The sequence below is a fragment of the Aotus nancymaae genome, unplaced genomic scaffold (assembly GCF_030222135.1).
Source record: "Aotus nancymaae isolate 86718 unplaced genomic scaffold, 86718_ANA_hifiasm-v0.15.2.pri h1tg000033l, whole genome shotgun sequence".
In the NCBI taxonomy this organism is placed as follows: Eukaryota; Metazoa; Chordata; class Mammalia; order Primates; family Aotidae; genus Aotus; species Aotus nancymaae.
Window position 1 is genome coordinate 50,628,644 of NW_026988447.1, and position 18,835 is coordinate 50,647,478.

The 18,835-nt window shown below is 34.0% G+C and overlaps 1 protein-coding gene across 2 annotated transcripts in view; it reads left to right on the forward strand.

The window, feature by feature from the left end:
* LOC105731215 (N-deacetylase and N-sulfotransferase 4) overlaps nucleotides 1-18,835 on the forward strand; it is a 282,122-nt gene that overhangs the window by 139,403 nt on the left and 123,884 nt on the right. For both annotated transcript variants that reach the window (XM_064383738.1, XM_012472890.2), the window contains exon 4: nucleotides 1,422-1,576. In XM_064383738.1, coding sequence (XP_064239808.1) covers nucleotides 1,422-1,576 — 155 coding nt within the window. The remainder of the gene's footprint in view (nucleotides 1-1,421; nucleotides 1,577-18,835) is intronic.

The following is an 18,835-nucleotide window of genomic DNA, read 5'->3' on the forward strand; positions in this document are numbered from 1 at the left end:
CATAAAGCAATAGATAGAATTTTTAAGGAGATCCTAATGTTCAAAAAGTGTTTACTGTTTGCAAGTCACAATATTAAGTGCTTTAATAAATTGATCTCATTGACTCTTCACTAAGACCTTGTAAAATATTTATAATCCCATTTTAAACCTAAGACCTGGAGAAGTCAACTTGTTCAAGATCACATAGTTAATTAAGTGGCAAAACTAGGAACTCTTCTCCAGGTACTAAGTGACGCCAAATATATGCTTTAATCCTTTCATGGCGCTGCTTTCATGCCCATGGATATGTTTGTTTTAGGACACACAAATGGAACATTCAGAGAAAACTCTTATAACAATCGTTAATATTTATTCTCTGAATTTAAGTAAAAAGAATAAAAAATTCAAACACCCATCTGTAAAACATAGTACTTTATGAAAGAATAAACCAAATAATACATCCCACACTATAAGCCAGGACTTACTGTTTTACTTTATTTATATGGTTAAGTAGTAAGCGAGCAAGCAGGAATTAATTCTTACATTATTGATTCACAACATTTGTAAATTGAGCTGAATATAGTAAAATTATACAAAGTCATACCAAAACCTTATCATTTCATTTGTGGGTATTCTTGGGTAGCTGCAACATAATTAATTCCCTTAGAAGTAAGTTGTTTTTTTTCTTAACTATGGCATAACAATATTTTTTTGGTTTTTATTTCCTATGTATTGGGTGATGTTAAAAAGAATTTCCCAAAAGAAGAAGAGAAAGAAATACCAGTTTTAAATTCTCAGGTCACGTTTATGTTATAAACAGTTATCAGATTCATTGTTTAGTTTTTATGAAATATTTATTTTAAAATGGGAAATTTGATATGTATAACATTAAGTGAAAACGTAAGCATGGAAAAGTATTAGTACAGCAAGAGATAAACTTTTAAAATGTAAGTAGGAAAAGATTTTTGAAAATAATACAAAAATGTTTTCACCGGTTGGCTCTAGAAGATGGTCTTGTAGGTTTTTTGTTTTTGTTTTTGTGTTTGTTTTTTGGCTTGTATATTACTTGCCTGTGCTTTCCACATTTCTTTAATAAGCATATGTTATTTCTGTAATCAGAAAAAAAATTAACAAATTATATGAGTTAAAATTTATGTTCAATTATTTGAGAATTATCCTTAAAATATAAGGATATAAAATACCCTTAAAGTTTAAATTAAATAACTGTCTGACCTGGGGTTAGCGTGCCTACCCACCCTGTCCTAAAGCCAAGTCTTCTTGCCTTTGATTCAATTTAGACTGTGGTCTTTTGTTCTGATTAAAAAGTCCACAGAATTGGATATATGTACCAGGAGCATGAAAAATAACATAAATCTGACAAAAATAACCTTTAAGCTAGTCAGAAATTTTTACTAAAGCTATTTTAACTTTATGTTTTATAGGGACTGAAGAGGAAGATGAAGGGGATGACCTTTTACTTCGGTCTGTGGATGAGTTCTGGTGGTTTCCTCACATGTGGAGCCACATGCAGCCCCACCTCTTCCACAATGAGTCATCTTTAGTAGAGCAGATGATTCTCAACAAGGAATTTGCACTGGTGAGCACATTTTATTGTGGTATCTTTTGAACTGTAAGTTGTGATCTCATAGTGGAAGTGTAAAATCAATGTATTAGGTTGAATACATTAGAAATAGAATAAAATATTATATCAGGGTGCATCACATGTATTGAGGGTACATACAACTTTGTGATTATTTTGTTTCAGATATGTGTGTATATGTATAGGGTCATGTGATTATATACGAAATATATTTCAAAAAGTAAATTATTTTCAGAAAGCTGTCAACTCCTGTTTTATGAGATGATTATTCTTGCATCTATGAAGACAAAAATAATAGTAAAAACTTCACTGTATTCCCAGTCTAATATAATTAACCATTCAAAAATCATTTTTTGCTCAACATCACTAATCATTAGAGAAACACAAATCAAAACTGGAATATCTCATTCCAGTCAGAAAAACTGTTATTAAAAAGTCAAAAACAACAGATGTTGGCATGGTTGCAGAGGAAAAGAGAACACTTATGCATTGTTAGTGAAAATGTAACTTAGTATAGCCATTGTGGAAAGTAGTGTGGCAATTTCTCAAAGAACTTAGAAGTACTATTTGATTAAGCAATCCCATTATTAAGTATATGCCAAAGGAGTATAAATTGTTCTACCATAAAGATGCACACCCAGGTTCATGACAGCACTATTTACAATAGCAAAGTCATGGAATCAACCTAAATGCCCATCAACAGTAGATTGAATGAAGAAAATGTGGTCCATACACACCATGGAACACTATGCAGCCATAAAAAAGAATGAGACTGTGTCCTTTGCAAGAACATGGATGAGGCTGAAGGCCATAATCCTAAGCAAACTGACACAGGAACAGAAAACCAAGCACTGCATGTTGGCACTTAAGAGTCTGAGCTAAACACTGAGTACACATGGACCCAAAGAAAGGAACACTGGACACTGGAATCTACTTGAGTGTGGAGGGAGAGGATGCAAATACTACCTATCTGAGACTATGCGTATCACCCGGGTGACAAAAATAATCTGTACACTGTACCTCCATGACACAATTTATCTGTATTACTAACCTGCACATGTACCGCTGAACTATTTTTTAAAATAATAGTTTAAAAAATCATTTGTTGCAAGAATGAAGGAAGAAATGAATGAGTTGAATGTCTGGAGCCATGACTCTAGACCAGTGGCTCTCAAATTTTAGTATGATCTATTTCACCTAGAAGACTTCTAAAACTCAGACTGCTTGGCCTATTTCCTGAGTTTCTGATTCAGTAGATCTGCAGGGAGGCCTTACAATTTACATTTCAGAAACTTCCTGAATGATCCCCATGATTCTACACTAAGAATCACTTGCTCTAAACTAGGGGCTGGAAAATTATGACCCATGAGCCAAATCTAGAGTGTTACTTGCTCTTTATGATCCTTGAGCTAAGAAAGCCTTTTTAAGCACATTTCTTAATAATTCAAATCAAAGGCAAACAATCAAAGGAACAATAATATTTTTGTGTCACATAAAAATTATATAAAGTTTACATTTAAATGTTCATAAAGTTGTATTAGAACACTGCCACACTCATTCCTTTATGAATTGTCCGCAACTGCTTTCACACTGCAATGGCAGAGCTGAGTGGTTGCAAAAGAGATCCTAAGGTCCACAAAGCCTAAAATATTTTTATCTCGACCTTTAAAAAAAAATGTTTGGCCATCCCTGCTCTAGACATTCCTTTAAGAATCTAACAAAAGACAGAAACTTTTTCCCTAGAAAAATGCTCAGATGCACATTCTCACATCTTCAGCCACTGGGACATACAATCACAAGGGGTTTGTGAATTCACCAAAGACCCGAGTTCCTAGTTAGGAACTCCTACTTAAAATATGTTGTTATGATTTATTAGTACCATGTGATTACTGATGTCTTCATTTTTTAAGCCATCTTTGGAAGCATAGCCCCAAAGACGAATTAATATGATATTTTATAAAGTTATGCCCAGTTGTTAGGATAATAGCTCATCATTCTTTGCATCTCTAAATCCCCAGACAAGTGTCAGATCTGCACACAGGGTTCTTACTAGTAAATGTAGAACATATAAAAAGCAGTTAAGATCAAGGACTTAGGCATCAGGCGATCTGTTTGAATCCTCACCTTCCATTGATGGTTGCTGATCTTAAATTACTTAGATTCTCTGTGTCTGTTTCTCCATTTATAAAACTGAGTTGTTATAATGGTAACGACTACCTCATGGAATTGCTGGAAGGATATACATAATGTGTTTAGAGCAGCGGCTGGCACAGAGTAAGCATTCGATAGTGTTGATTAACCAATTATAACCTTTCTAAATATAGAGGAGCATGCAGATACATCTTGATTTTAAGACGTCTAATTTTTTTAAAAAAATATGTATTTACAAGAGATCATTTTTTACTTAACTTTTAGGAAATCTCTCATGAATGTTGTGCTGCCTCATACCATTATAAAATTTAGATAGTTTTCATTTCAAAAATACACTTACCTTGAGTAAGCATGCTAAATTCTCTTAGGACAGTTACCTTGAAAATAAAACTCATTTATCACCTGTCTTAAACCTCCCCTACTTCATTCTACTCCACTTCCACTCTGGAGCCTTACTCTTTAGGAATATAGGTTATATTTCATAATGGTTGATTTCACCTGTTTGTGTAATTTCTTTTTTAAAAGCCATGCTGAGAGCTCTGGGAAGACTCAGATGTAATTGCTTTGTAATGAAATGTTGAAAGCTATTTAGAGTCCATTCGGAGTAATTACATTTGTTTAGTCAGTGTGGCTAGAAACTACACTTATTCCTATAAATATATTTTGTAACAAAAAACAATCTTACTTTATTTTGCATAGTCAAAATACTAAAACTAAAATGAAGTCCATTAAACATACATCATACTGAAATGGCACTGCCCTTTTCCTTCTGGAGTTCAGCTTAATAAAATTCAAGACTCTTCAAGCAGTGACATTCAGAACCCCACCTTTACTGTCAACATGACATGACAATACATGTGCTATCCAAAGATCCAAGAAATAGATCTCTTTCTTATTAAATTAATATCTTTTCACATCCAGCTGACACTTTAGAACCGTCAACAGTATCAAGATAAGATAGGATAGCAGAAACCCTAAATGACATATTTGTGGACTAAATTTTAGTCCTGACTGCTAGTAACAAGTTCTGACAAAACTGGCAACTTATTTAATATCTTTATGTCTCACTTTCCTCTCTTGAAATAGTAATGACTCTCTTTTTTTCATTCTCTAAACTACAAAATTTTTAGATAATTAATTTACATCAACTCATCTGCCAACCAAAGGCACTGGACCAGATAATACTACTGATCAATTCCAGTTTTAAAATTCTGTGATCATTTTGGACAACATCAGTTCACAAATTTGGAATGAACATCTTGAAATCCTCATCTAGCTGCAATTGAAGCAATTATGGGAAAAGATTTTCTAACTAAATGAACAATTTATATAGATAAAAATCAAAAGTCTTTAAATCCTTTTTTAAGTTCTATTCTGACATTCCTCATTATCCTTTGGTGTGACCTTGGCTGGCAGAGGGATTGTCAGTCTCATAAGCACATTTTTCTCATTGCAGTTCCAAAAATGATTCAAACATATTCAGATATATTAATAACTTGATACTGATATTTCAAATCCGTTTTTTTTTTTTAAAGATCTATCTGAGTGGTTTTATTTGTGGAATTTCTCTGAATTCTTGAGTTTATGTTCTCTTGTACTATGTTTAAAAGCAATGAGAGAAACACATTGAAACCTGCTTCTTTACCCTTTCATCATGTTGAAAAAGGCTTTATTAATATAAAGCATTGTTATTGTTATCGCTTAATAACACAAATGTATGCCATGTGAATACATATATGAGTGTGGGAGTTATGTGTATCCATGAGCACAAATGTGTATGTCATATCTATATGTGTGTGTGTGGGTATTCAGGATGTTAAGCTAATGACAAATATAGTCAACTGAAATATGGCAGTTACAAGATACCCTTCTTGGTATGACAGTGGGGGAGAAAAATTTTTTTGGTTCTTTCTCCTTCAATAACTCATAGAGCTTTAGTGCTATTCAGTTGCTTGAATATGTTAATAAATAGATGCAAATCTTCAACAACAACAAATGAACAAAGGCTGAAGAGAACTAGAAGCAATGGCCAACATGAAAGCACTAATGAAAAAAAAATTACCAAAAATTATTTGTGATTTAACCTATAGCTACTTTCCAATCACAGAAAAAAAAAGTGCAAGTACCATAAACCTGAATTGTTTATTTTTATTCCACAATAGACTTAAAAAAAGTTTAAAAATTATATTATGTTATAAGTTTTACATATAAACTCATTAAAGTCTTCAAACCAGTGCAGCTTTTCAGTTCACTAATAGTTGCAGACCATGAAATATCCTGAATAGATAAGCAACAACATTTTGTCTTCAATACTGACATTTTCAGTGATGATGTGAATTTTACTTGCTGTTATTGAGCAGTCCGATATCTTTTTCATGACTAAGTGAAGATTCTTGAAATGAACACATAGGTTTTTAAATTCTGATTTTAAAAAGCTACACATATTTATAAAATCTGTAACTTTTTTCATAATTACACAATATTTAAAAATGCTGACATTTAAATCGTCCTCATAAAAACATAAATCTATTAAAGAGAGACTATGGAAAATCCTTTTGTGTCATAATAGACTGCGTACTCAATCAGCTATGTAGATGTCACATTAAAAAGAAATAAAAGTAATATGATAGTGAATTAATAGTATAATGAAATGGAACTAAGAGAGAGCTTTCTTTCAATGTCGGCAATGCCTTACAGTATTTTTACTGGATTATCTAATTTGAAGCCTGGTATTATACCACAAATGCAAGAAATCAGAAAAAACTGTTTATAACTAATATGATATTTTAAAGTAGGGAATTTAGATAAAATAAGGATATTTACACTAAAACAAAATTGTGAACAAATATTTAACAAAAATTCACAATGAACAAATAGTGTATTTTGGAGGTTCAACAACAAATAAAACAATCTTTACACTCAAGAATGGACCTACATGTGCAGGAAAGAGTTAGATTAAAAAACAATAATAAAAAACTGTGATGCACCAAGACATAGAAAAAAGAAGGAAATTCTGTAATATGTGACAACATGGATGAACCTTGAGGGCATTATGCTAAATGAAATAAGCGAGTTACAGAAAAACAAATACTGCATAATTCCACTTATATAAGGTATCTAAAATAGTCAAATTCATAGAATCAAAGAGTGGAATGGTGGTTTTCGGGGGCTGAAGGAAATGAGAAAAGAGGATTTAATAATCAAGGGTCATTAAGTTTTAGTTAAGATAAATAAGTTCTAGAGATCTGCCATACAACGTTGTGTTTATTATCAAATATAATAATGCACACTTAAAAAATTGTCAGAAAGGTAGATATCATGTTAATTGTTCTTACCACAATAAAATAAAATAATAAAACATTTTTTGACTATTGAACAAGATCTTGAGGGATTCTATGGAATGCCAATTTAGTACAAATTTGTATGTAAATTACTTCAGTAATTGAATGCATTAGTTGAACATTCAGATATCTTAGATATTGCTTAATAACAAATTACTCAAACTGTAAAGACCTAAAACACACGCTAATTATTTAACAGTTTATATAAGGGAATGTTTATGTAAGGGAGTCAGAAAGTTGAGTATGACATAACTGGATCCTGCAGTTCAGGATTTCTCACAGATGTCAATCAAGGTGTCAGCTGAGGTGGCAGTCATTTCAAGGCTCAACTGGAGGGTGGACCTGCTGCCAAGCTCACATGGTTATTGGCAAGATTCAGCTCCTTACAAGCTGTTGGATTGATTGAAGACCTCGATTCCCCACCAGCTGCTGCTCGGGTCTGCCCTGTGCTCCTTGCCATGTGGGTCATTTGGGATGTCAGCATACAACATAGTAATTGGCTTCATTAGAGTCAAGGCTCTGAGAGAGGAAAAGAAAAAGAGACAGATTGATTCAGAGTCTTTTATTACATAAATATCAGAAGCAATACCTCTTCACTTATACCATATACTCTTCAGGAGAAGCCAATCTCTAGGTCTAGCACACACTCAAAAAAAAAATAAAATAAAATAGAAAATAAAGAGAATACCAGGAGACAGTGATAACTAACTGAAAGACATTATAGAAGCTGCCTATCACTTCTAACTAGAAATAAGAAATACAGAGGATCCTGTATAATATAACTCACACTTATTATTGCATTAATTTAAAAATATTTCTATATGAACTAAAATCTAATATTTTTCCTCAAGATTAATGCCAATTATATCCTTCTAAGCCATAAATATTAAATTCATCTGATACCTCTTTCTCTCATCTAATCCATTCCACCTACTTGAAATGTATTCAGAACTGATTAATTTTAATTCTTACCACCTCTACTATCAATCAACTTAGTGCAAGTTACCATTATATCATTTTTAGCAGCTTTATTGATATTGATATTAACATATTGTAAAGTTCACCCATGTAAAGTGTAAACTTCAATGTTTTCAGGATATTCTCAGATCTGTTCAAACTTCTCATAATTATAGAACATTTTCATCAACTCATTATGGAAAGCATTCACTTTCTATTTCTCCCAACTCCCTCAATCTGAGCAAATAACTAATTTACTTTCTGTCTTTACAGATTTGCTTATTCAGGACATTGAATATAAGCAGAGTCATACATTACATGGTCTTTTTGACCAGACTTTTTCACTTAGCATAATGTTTTTTAGGTTCAAACATGTTGTAACATTTATCAGTACTTCATTCCTTTTCATTGAAAAATAATGTTTAATTGTATGGCTATATTATATTTTCTTTATTCACTATATATCCATTCTTTATCATTTCATAGACATTTGGATTGTTTTGGGGTTGCTTCCACTTTCTGGCTAGTTTTTGTAATGCTGCTATGAGCATCCATGTACAGGTTTTTATGTGGACGTATGTTTTTATTTTTCTTTAGTATTTACCCAGAAGTGGAATTACTGGGTCAGTAACTTTATGTTTAACATTTTGATGAATAGTCATACTGTTTCCAAAGTGTGAGCACCATTTTATGTTATACCAACAATTCATGAGTATTCCAATTGCTCTCACAAACCCTTGCTATTAACTACCTTTATTGTAGTCATTCTAGTGGGTGTGAAGTGGTTCTTTTCTTTCAAGATTATTTTGGCTATTCTAGGTCTTTTGAATTTCCATATGGACTTTAGGATCATCTTATCAATTTCTGAAAAATAAACAACTGGGATTTTGACAGTGATAGTTGTCAATCTGCAATTAAGTTTGGGAAATATAGCCATGTAACCAATGTTAAGTTTTCCGATTCATGCACATGGGCTGTCTATTCATTTATTTGGGTCTTCTATAGTTTCTTTAAACAATATTTTATAATTTTCAGAATCTAAATTTTGTAATTCTTTTATTAAATGCATTTCTAAGTATTTTATTCTTTCTGATGCTATTATTAAAAAAACTTTCAAAATTCCATTTTATAATGTTAATTTTTTGTATAGAAGTACAATTGATATTTGTATGTGGATCTTGTAACATCCAAACCTCCAAATTTGCTGAACTCATTTATTATTTTTAGAGTTTTTCAGTGAATTCCTTAAGATTGTCTGTATATAAAATTATGTCATGTGCAAATAGAAATAGTTTTACTTCTTCATTTTCAATCTGGCTTTATTTTATTTTATTTTGTTGTCTAATTTTCCTGACTGCAACTTTCAGTATAATGTTGAATAGAAATGGCGAGAATAAATATCCTTGTTTTATACCTGGTCCTAAGGGGATAATATGCAGTCTTTCACCATTAGGCATGATGTTAGTTTTAGATTTTTCATAGATACCTATTAGCAAGTTGAAGAAGTCTCTATTTCTGTATGTATTTTTATCATAGAAGGATGTTTGATTTGTTACATACTTTTTCAGTGTCTATTGAGTTAGTCGTGTTTTTCCTCCTTTATTCTCTTGATATGGCATATTACACTAATTAATTTTTAGATGTTAAGCCCACTTTGCTTAACATCTAAAATCCCACTTTGATAAATCCTATGATAAACCCCACTTTGTTATTGCATATAATCATTTTTATTGAGTTTAACTGCTAGTGCCTTTGAGTATTTTTTTAATCTATATTCATAGAGATACTGGTCTGTACGTTTCTTTTAAAAACGTTTGGCTTTGATGTCAGGGTAATACTAGCCTTACAGTTAATTGAGAAATATTCTTTACTCTTCTATTTTTTTATGTATGAAGCGAGGAGAATTCGTGAATTACAAGCATTAATTATTTTTATATGTTTGGTAGAACTGACCAGCGTAGCACCCTGTTCCTTGCTTTTATTTGTGGGAAGTTTTTAATTTACTAAGTCATTCAATTTACTTGTTATAAGTCTATTTATATTTTCTATCTCCAATTGAGTTGATTTCTGTAGTTTGTGTGTTTCTAAACTTTACAAATTTTATCTATGTTATCAAATATTTAGCATATAATGTTCATAGTAGTCCCTCATGGCACTTTTTATTTGTATATGGTCAGTAGTGTTGTTTTAATTTTCATTATTGATTTTACCGGTTTAAACCTTTTCTCCCACTTGGTCTATCTAAAGTTTTTCCAATTTAGTTGACCATTTCAAATAACCAAATTTTAATTTTATAGTTTTCCCCTATTGCTTTTTTCTTCTCTATTTCATTAATTTCTGCTCTAATCTTTATTAATTCTTTCCTTCTGATTGCTTTATATTTAATATGCTTTTCTTCAAAGTTTTAAGGAGAAATATTAGGTTATTGACTTGAAATATTTTTCTATTATTTTTAATAAAGGCATTTCACAGCTATGAATTTCCCTCCAAGTACTAACTTTGCTGCGTCCCCTAAGTTTTAGTAAGTTGTGTCTTCATTTTTATTCATCTCAAAATATTTCCTAATCTTCCTTGTGATTTATTCTTAGTGGTTGCTTCATAGTTACAATATACATTTTAACTTCTTAGAATCTTTTTCAGTTTCTAGTGACTCTTCCCAGTGAAATATAGAAACATTGTATTTACGTATCTCCATTCCCCCCTTTTTCCTTCTTGTTGTTATTGCACATTACATGCATTTTTGTTACAAATTCAGCAATATATTGTTATAGTTTATACTTTATATAATTTTACATGTTTGTAAAACTTGAAAACAGAGAAACTACATATTCATGGTTTTCTATACAAACTTTCTTCTATGCCATTTTTTTACCTTTCATTTATTATTGTAAATTTAAGTACTATTTAGTGTTGCTTTCTTACCTCAATATGGATTTCTTCCACCTGTCATTTTTGTTCTGTTATTAAAAATATATTGCATTTACATATTATAGCCATAGCAATGCAATTATGTGCATATCATTTTCTACTATTGCTTTTTAAATCTGATGAGAAGAAATATGTATTTATACTGTCTTCCAGAAATGTTTAATTACCTTTACCAACATTCTTTGTTTCTTTATGTTGATTCAGATTACTCTCTGTGGTTATTTGCTTTCGGTCTGAAGAACTATGTTTATAATTTCTTATAAGGGAGGTTTGGCAATGTATTTTGATGTATCTGTGAATTTATTTATTTCACTGCCATTTTTGAAAGATAGCTTTGCTCGATATACAATTACTGATCAGGGATTTTCTTTTTTCTTTCCACTTCCTCTGGATCCCACAGTTTCTATTGAGAAGTGAATAGTTAATTTTTTTGTGTTTCCCTTCTATGTGATGAGTTGTATTCTTTTGTTACTTTCAAGGTTTGTTGATTGCCTTTGCTTTCAACATTTTTATGATGATGTATCTGCATATGAATTTCTTTGTTTATTTTAGTTCCAGTTCACTGAGCTTCTTACATGTGTGAATTAATAACTTTCATCAAATTTGCAAAGTTTTCAGGCAATAATTTTTTGAATAGCTTGTATGCTTCTTTTTCTCCCTCCACTCTTTTTGATAATCCCATCTCATGTATATTGGTGCATTTAACAGTGTCCCAAATTTCTCTGTGGCTCTGGTCATTCATTTTTCCTATTTTTTTCCTCTTTGTTCTTCAGTTGCATAATCTCATAATCAATTTTCAAGTGTGTTAAATTTTTCTTCTGTTAGGTCAGATCTCCTCTTGAACCCTGATATGGCTTGGTTTTGTCCCCACCCAAATCTCTTCTTGAATTGTAACTCCCATAATCCCCCCCATGTCATGGGAGGGTTCTGGTGGGACATAATTGAATCATGGGGACAAGCTTTTTTTATGCTGTTCTTGAGACAGTGAATAAGTCTCACAAGATCTGATGGTTTTATAAAGGGCAGTTCTGCACCTGCTCTTTTGCCTGCCACAATGTAAAATGTGCCTTTGCTCCTCCTTCACCTTTCACCATGATCGTAAGGCTTTCTCAGTCATGTGAAACTGTGAGTCAATTAAACCTCTTTTTATTTACAAATTACCCAGTCGTGGATAGTTTTTCATAACAGTATGAAAATGGGCTAATACAGTAAATTGGTACTAGTAGAGTATTGCTATAAGTATACCGAAAATTGTGGAGAACCTCTGCTGGGACAGTAAGGAAGAGAAATGTGAGATGGGAGTCCCCACTAGGGCATTGCCTAGTGGAGCTGTGGGAAGAGGGCCACCATCCTCTAGACCCCAGAATGGCAGATCCACCAATGACTTGCACCATGCACCTGGAAAAGCCACACACACTCAAGGCAGCCAGTGAAAGTAGCCAGGAAGAGGACTGTTATATGTAAATTTTCAGTGCCACAAAAGAAGTAGCACTAGAATATAAATTTCTCAGCAAGGCAATTTACATCTATAGAAGGGTGAGCTTCACAGATGGAACAATGGAGAGTGCACACCTGGACAAGGGAGATAAAGGGATTCTTATTTTTGATGGAGTGGTTTGTTGTTCCCGTATTGGCAAGGTTAGACCATACAGTCTAGACTAATCCTGATTGGCTATTTTAAAGAGAGCAGGGGTACAAGCCAAAGTGGCAAGGCGGGTAGTTTGGTGGGAAGGATGATTACAGGACAGGTACCTAGGGTAACTCAGGTCAAACTAGGTGACTGGAGCAGATGACCAGAGCAGGTGAGTGGAGCAGGTGACTGGGATGACTCAGAACAAAGCAGGAGACAGGGGGAACAGATATGAACTACTGATTAGAACTGGTGAAAAAGGTTGTTTACTGAAACTAGAAGGAAGGTAAACTTTAAAATGGAGAATTAAGGAATAAGAGAGATGAACATACTGACATACTGATTCTTTGAAGAGAAACTTGGCATTCACTATATCTAACAGGGCTGTACCCAGCAAAGCTATAGGGATGGAGCTGCCCAAGACCATGGGAACCCACTTCTTGCATCAGTATGACCTGGATGTGAGACATGGTGTCAACGGAGATCATTTTGGAGCTAAAATTTGATCGCCCTGCTGAATTTCGGACTTGCATGGGATCGTAGCCCCTTTGATTTGGCCAGTTTCTCCCATTTGAAACAGGTGTATTTACCCAATATGTGTAACCCCATTGTATCTAGGAAGTAGCAAATTTGCTTTTGAGTTTACAGACTCATAGATGGAAGCAGCTTGACTTGTCTTAGATGAGACTTTGGACTGTGAACTTTTGAGTTACTGCTGAAATGAGTAAAGACTTTGAGGGACTGTTGTGGGAAGGCATGTTTGGTTTTGAAATGTGAAGACTTGAGATTTGGGAGAGGCCAGGAGTGATATAGTTTGTCTGTGTCACCACCAAAATCTCATCTTCAATAATTCCCATGTGTCATGGGAGGAACCCAGTGGGAGGTAATTGAATCATGAAGGTGGGTTTTCCCATGCTATTCTCATGATAGTGAATAATCTCATGAGATCTGATGATTTAAGGAAGGGGAGTCACCCTACACAAGCTCTCTTGCCTGCTGCTCTGTAAGATGTGACTTTGCTCCTCCTTTGCCTTCTGCCATGATTGTGAGTCCTTCCCAGCCATGTGGAACTGTGAGTCAATTAAACCTCTTTTTCTTGGATATTTCTTCATGGCAGTGTATATATAAAATAAACTAATACAAGACCCGTAGTATTTTTTTTATTTCAGTAATTGTACTTTTTATCTCTAAGGTTTTTATTTGACGCTTTTTTAAAATTTCTATCTCTATTGATATTCTCATTTAATGAGATATTGTCATCATTCCTTTCTTAGTGTCTTCACACCTAGTTTGCTTTAGTTGTTTGAACAAATTTGGAGTCTTTGTCTTCTATGTCTGCCATCTGGGCCCTTTAGAGGAAATTTCAATTGCTCATTTTATTTCCTGTGTATGAATTACACCATCCTGTTTTTTTGTATATCTTGTATTAAAAAAAAAAAAAAAAACCTGGACATTTTAGATAATTCTTGCAGCACTCTTCACACTGATCCCTTCCCTCCATGTTAAGGATGTATTTTTGTTGCCTTTGAGTTACTTATTTGTTTAATTAAATGGCTGGATAATTTAAGGTAGTCTTTCACTTGAAGTGTGCAGCCTCGGTTTTGCTCCTCATGGGGAGCATAGTCACTCTTGGATGATGATGGTTTTAGCAAGGCCGTCTTTGTCTTTTCCTTATATTTTTGTTAAGCTGTCTGCCTCTGGAATAAAACTTCGTCAGAAGTGAGCCTATACTAATTGTCGACTGTTTAGTTGATTGCTTTTGACAAAAAGCACTCAGACTATGAGACTTTTACTTATCAAAGCAGTGTTCCTCTTAGCTAACTCTTTATCTGGTTCTCTCTAGGGAGAAAGTTTCTGCTGGGTCAATGATTTACTTGTTTGTAGTCTTAATTATGGGAACAACAGTCTCCTCCTTACTTGCTTACCATTAAAATCTCTACTCTGAGAGAATGAGCTTAGGCTGAAACTTTTGCACACTGTGTCTCAAATATTAAGTGTTTTCTTGGGGAGAACATTGCAGACTTCTCTTCTTGAGTGCTACCTCTCTCTCTGGGGAGACTCTCTGTGCCACTGCTCAGAAATAAAAGTAACTGCAATGGTCTACTTCTCTCAAAGTAACACCCAGATTCATAGGCAGGATCCCAGGCTGGGGTAGTAGCCCTTATTATTATTCTCAGATTTCCTTTCCTGGAATGGAATCAACACTCCACAATTGAGATGAGGCAAGGGAAAGCTAGAATTACAGTGTTCTTGGCTTTCTGCACTTAGGGTACAGCTTCTTCCCTGAGTGGGGCGACATAGTGGAGAAAAACTCTAGGTCTCAGATTTGCTCTTAACTAGAACAGAACTTCTGCACACAAAGGTGGAGAGAGGAGAAATGCTGTGGACTACCATTCCCAAGAGAAATCATAAGCCTAGACTAGAAACTAAGGAGAGATGTAGCCCTGTGTTCTTGACTATGTTCACCCAAAGTAAGAATTCTGTTATTCTAAACTGGGGCAGGGAGAGAAAGGAGCAGGTCACGGCTCACACGCCATCAACTCTCACTGTCCTTACCATTTGTAGTAGATTTTCTTGAATAAATGGTTTTGCATGGGTTATATGCCCTTTGTTCACTTTCTAGATATTTTTAATGTTTTTAAAATAATTTTTGCCAGTTATGGGTGTCTCACTGGGAGATGGTTCACAGTGCTCTTCATACAATCATTGCACAACTATGCATTCTACTATCCTTTCTTGACTAATTTATGGCAGTAGCATCTTTATTGCTTTCCATTTCCACTCTTGGCCTTTTGGGTCATTTTTCAGCAAAGCAGCTACAGTGATACTGTTGACATGTAATTTAGAGATACTGTCAAATTTTGTCTCCCTCTAAGCTAACTTAAGATAGCCCACAGCCCCTAACAATTGTCGCCTTATTTTACATGTTGTAAGCTCCTATCTGCCTTTTTTTTTTTTTTTGAGACAAGAGTTTCGCTCTTTTTACCCAGGCTGGAGTGCAATGGCGCAATCTCGGCTCACCGCAACCTCCGCCTCCTGGGTTCAAGCAATTCTCCTGCCTCAGCCTCCTGAGTAGCTGGGACTACAGGTACGCGCCACCATGCCCAGCTAATTTTTGTATTTTTAGTAGAGACGGGGTTTCACCATGTTGACCAGCATGGTCTCGATCTCTTGACCTCGTGATCCACCGGCCTCGACCTCCCAAAGTGCTGGATTATAGGCGTGAGCCACCGCGCCTGCCATACTTGGATGTTTCCAGTCTGCCTCCGTTCCTGTAGTTGCTACTCTTTGATGACTACAGTCAGTCTGCACTGTTGCCATTTTTGTGTTGTGCTCTTTCTTCTGGTTTAGTGACTTTCACCTTGACTCCAAAGTTCTCCTGCTCTTCTACAAATTGATGCCTAGCTACCTCCATCAAATCTATGCAGTTCTTGAATTTGGAAGAGTGTTTCCCTTCCTGCCATTTTTCATATTATATGTATTACTCTGTTCTTCCACTGCTATAAAGAAATACTTGAGACTGGGGAATTTACAAAGAAAAGAGGTTTGATTGGCTCATGGTTCTGCAGGGTTTATAAGAAACATGGCAGCTTCTGCTTCTGAAGAGGACTCTTCTAATCATGGTAGAAGGCAAAGGAGTAGTGAGATGACTCACATGGTGGGAGCAGAAGCAAGGATGGGGAAGGTGCTACATGCTTTCAAACAACCATCTGATGAGAATTGACTCACTATTGCAAGGACAGTGCCAAGAAGGATAGTGCTAAGCCATTCATGAGAATTCTGACCTCATTATCCAATCACTTCCTACCAGACCTCCCCTCCAACACTGGTGATTACAGTTTAACATGCGATTTGGTGGGGACAGAGATCCAAATCATATCATCATATATACACTTTTAAGAACAAATTACAAAAGCCTGGATACAACAATGTTTTAGTAACATTATCTTGTGTCAATTCAAAATTGAACTTTTCTGTATCAAAAAGCTGTTTGGGGGAAGTATAGCTTTTATCTGTTTTGCACGAAATAAGTAAGTTACTTATCTTTTAGTCTCATCTTCCATTTCCTCTTTTCCTTGCTTCCCATAGATGAGACCATTTTCATTTTATCTCATTTTCTAATATACCTCGATCCATGTAATCCATTTTGCTAATCCTCTATCCCAAAGTTGCCATCCTGCTTTTACATTTAAGCCTCATGATAGATACGCATCTAGTATTACTAGTAATTTTTCCTGAAATGCTAGAATTTCTAGACTAGGCATTCAAATTTAATTTAATTTAATTTAATTTAATTTAAATCCACTGTGCTTTTGGATTTTTTAAAAATAATCTATTACATCTGGGGTTTTTTGAAACAGTATTTTTAAATCATAAAACAGAGAAGACAAAATAAATTTTTAAGTATACGAAAACATCAAATAATAACATAAAATAATACTAGCGTTACCCTAGTAAGAGCAGAGCAGTGAAAATCTGCTAAAAGTTTAGAAAACGAAATATGTGAATGATCTTGAATATAGTTAATTGTCTTTATCAGAAATTTGTGATAAGTAAAATAGTCTTAGGAAGGAAGAACATAAAATCACAGTGGGAAAATTACAGAGCGACAGCTAGTAAGCTCGAAGCTCCTTTATATGAGCAGTTAAATAATTTGGTTACTGCATACAGAACACTTATTTACAGATGGTATTTGATGGCAGTTTAAAAGTACTCTTCTTTTTGTATTCCTTCAGTTATGTGATGAAAGTATTCTTTTATATCCATGTAGTTAATAGAACTATCTCTTCATCATTGTGTCTGTTAATTAGTTTTGCTGTTGATGTTAAATATGCATACATTTCTTATATTATTCAATATAAAATATTATATTACAATGAATTAGCCATTTGTCACTTAAAAACTTTAGCATTTGAGTTATTTACTGTTTTGTTCATTTCAGTGAACAACTACCTAAAACATGCAACTTACTGCTTTTAAGTTAATAAATGCATTCCAGGCATCACATCAGATTCAGATAGACCAAGTTCTTATTGTTCACAAAGACTAAGTTTTCATTGTGAATATGAATGATTTCACTGCACTGTGCTCTTGATGTGTTCTTAGAGTCTGCTGATATTATGACTGTTTGCTCCTAAACTGTGTTCTTAGACTGTTTGAGTTCTTATGTCTACTTTTTCTACTTCCTCAGTCTCCTCTTCCAAGTTTGTAAGATTGATGTTTATCTTCCAGATATTGTCATGTTATTTGATTCTAGTAGCCAGATTCTTATATCAGTAAAAAAAAAGTGATCAAACCAATTAACTACTAAAGTTCCTGATGCCTCTAAAATTATATAAATCTAAGTCACTATGAGTTTGGAAATCAGATGGAGAAAGCTTCTTAGGCTTGTTTCTAAAGTGATATTGAAAGGTCTCAATTTTACAAATGAGAAAACCAAGCCCTAGAACTTGTTTATGTGACTCGTGCATAGTCACACAAGTGACTCACACGCTGCCATGTGGTTCCAGTTGTACCATGCAGCACTGAAAACTAAGAGTTGATGGTTTCTGGAAGAAATGGACAATGCCTCCCCACAAAAAAATGAGCCATCTTGTGTGCCTGGTTTTCTTAAAGCCTTTTTCAATCATAGCACAGGTAATTAAAGCAACATATGAATGACCTCCGAATAGATGGGTAATTGTAAAACCTACTCATCTTTAGGTATTGGAGAAGTAGATTCTATTGTATAAACTTTAGATTAGCATGGAAAATTGAGGTATATAAATGGCATAATGATTAATATATTGATTAACAAAAATATTTTTATTTCTCTTCCTTTGTATACCCATTGACAATAGATAAGGTTTTTACTCATTTTACAAGCAGGATATTGTTTTAAAAATTTATTAGCTAGCTTATTTAAGCAGTCTCCAAGGTTCTCATCAATTCCTATTTTCACCAAACTAACAGCATAAAGGATAGCATGAACTTTTTGCCTGCAAATTAGAATCGGTATTTCATTAGCTATTAATATTCATACTGCTTAGCAATGGATTTAGAGAAAAATGGCTTTTCTTGTCATGTGTTATATCATGGTAAGGCCTTGACTTGCTGGTCTGGTATTGGCAGGTAGATGAAAGAATTTTCCTTAGACAGAAAATCTATACAATGCATATTTATCTATCTGATTTTCCTAGCAGATGGCAATAGCAGACCCTCCTGCCCCCCAAATTGCTTTTTCCACTGCGGCATCTTTTTCTTGTCAAG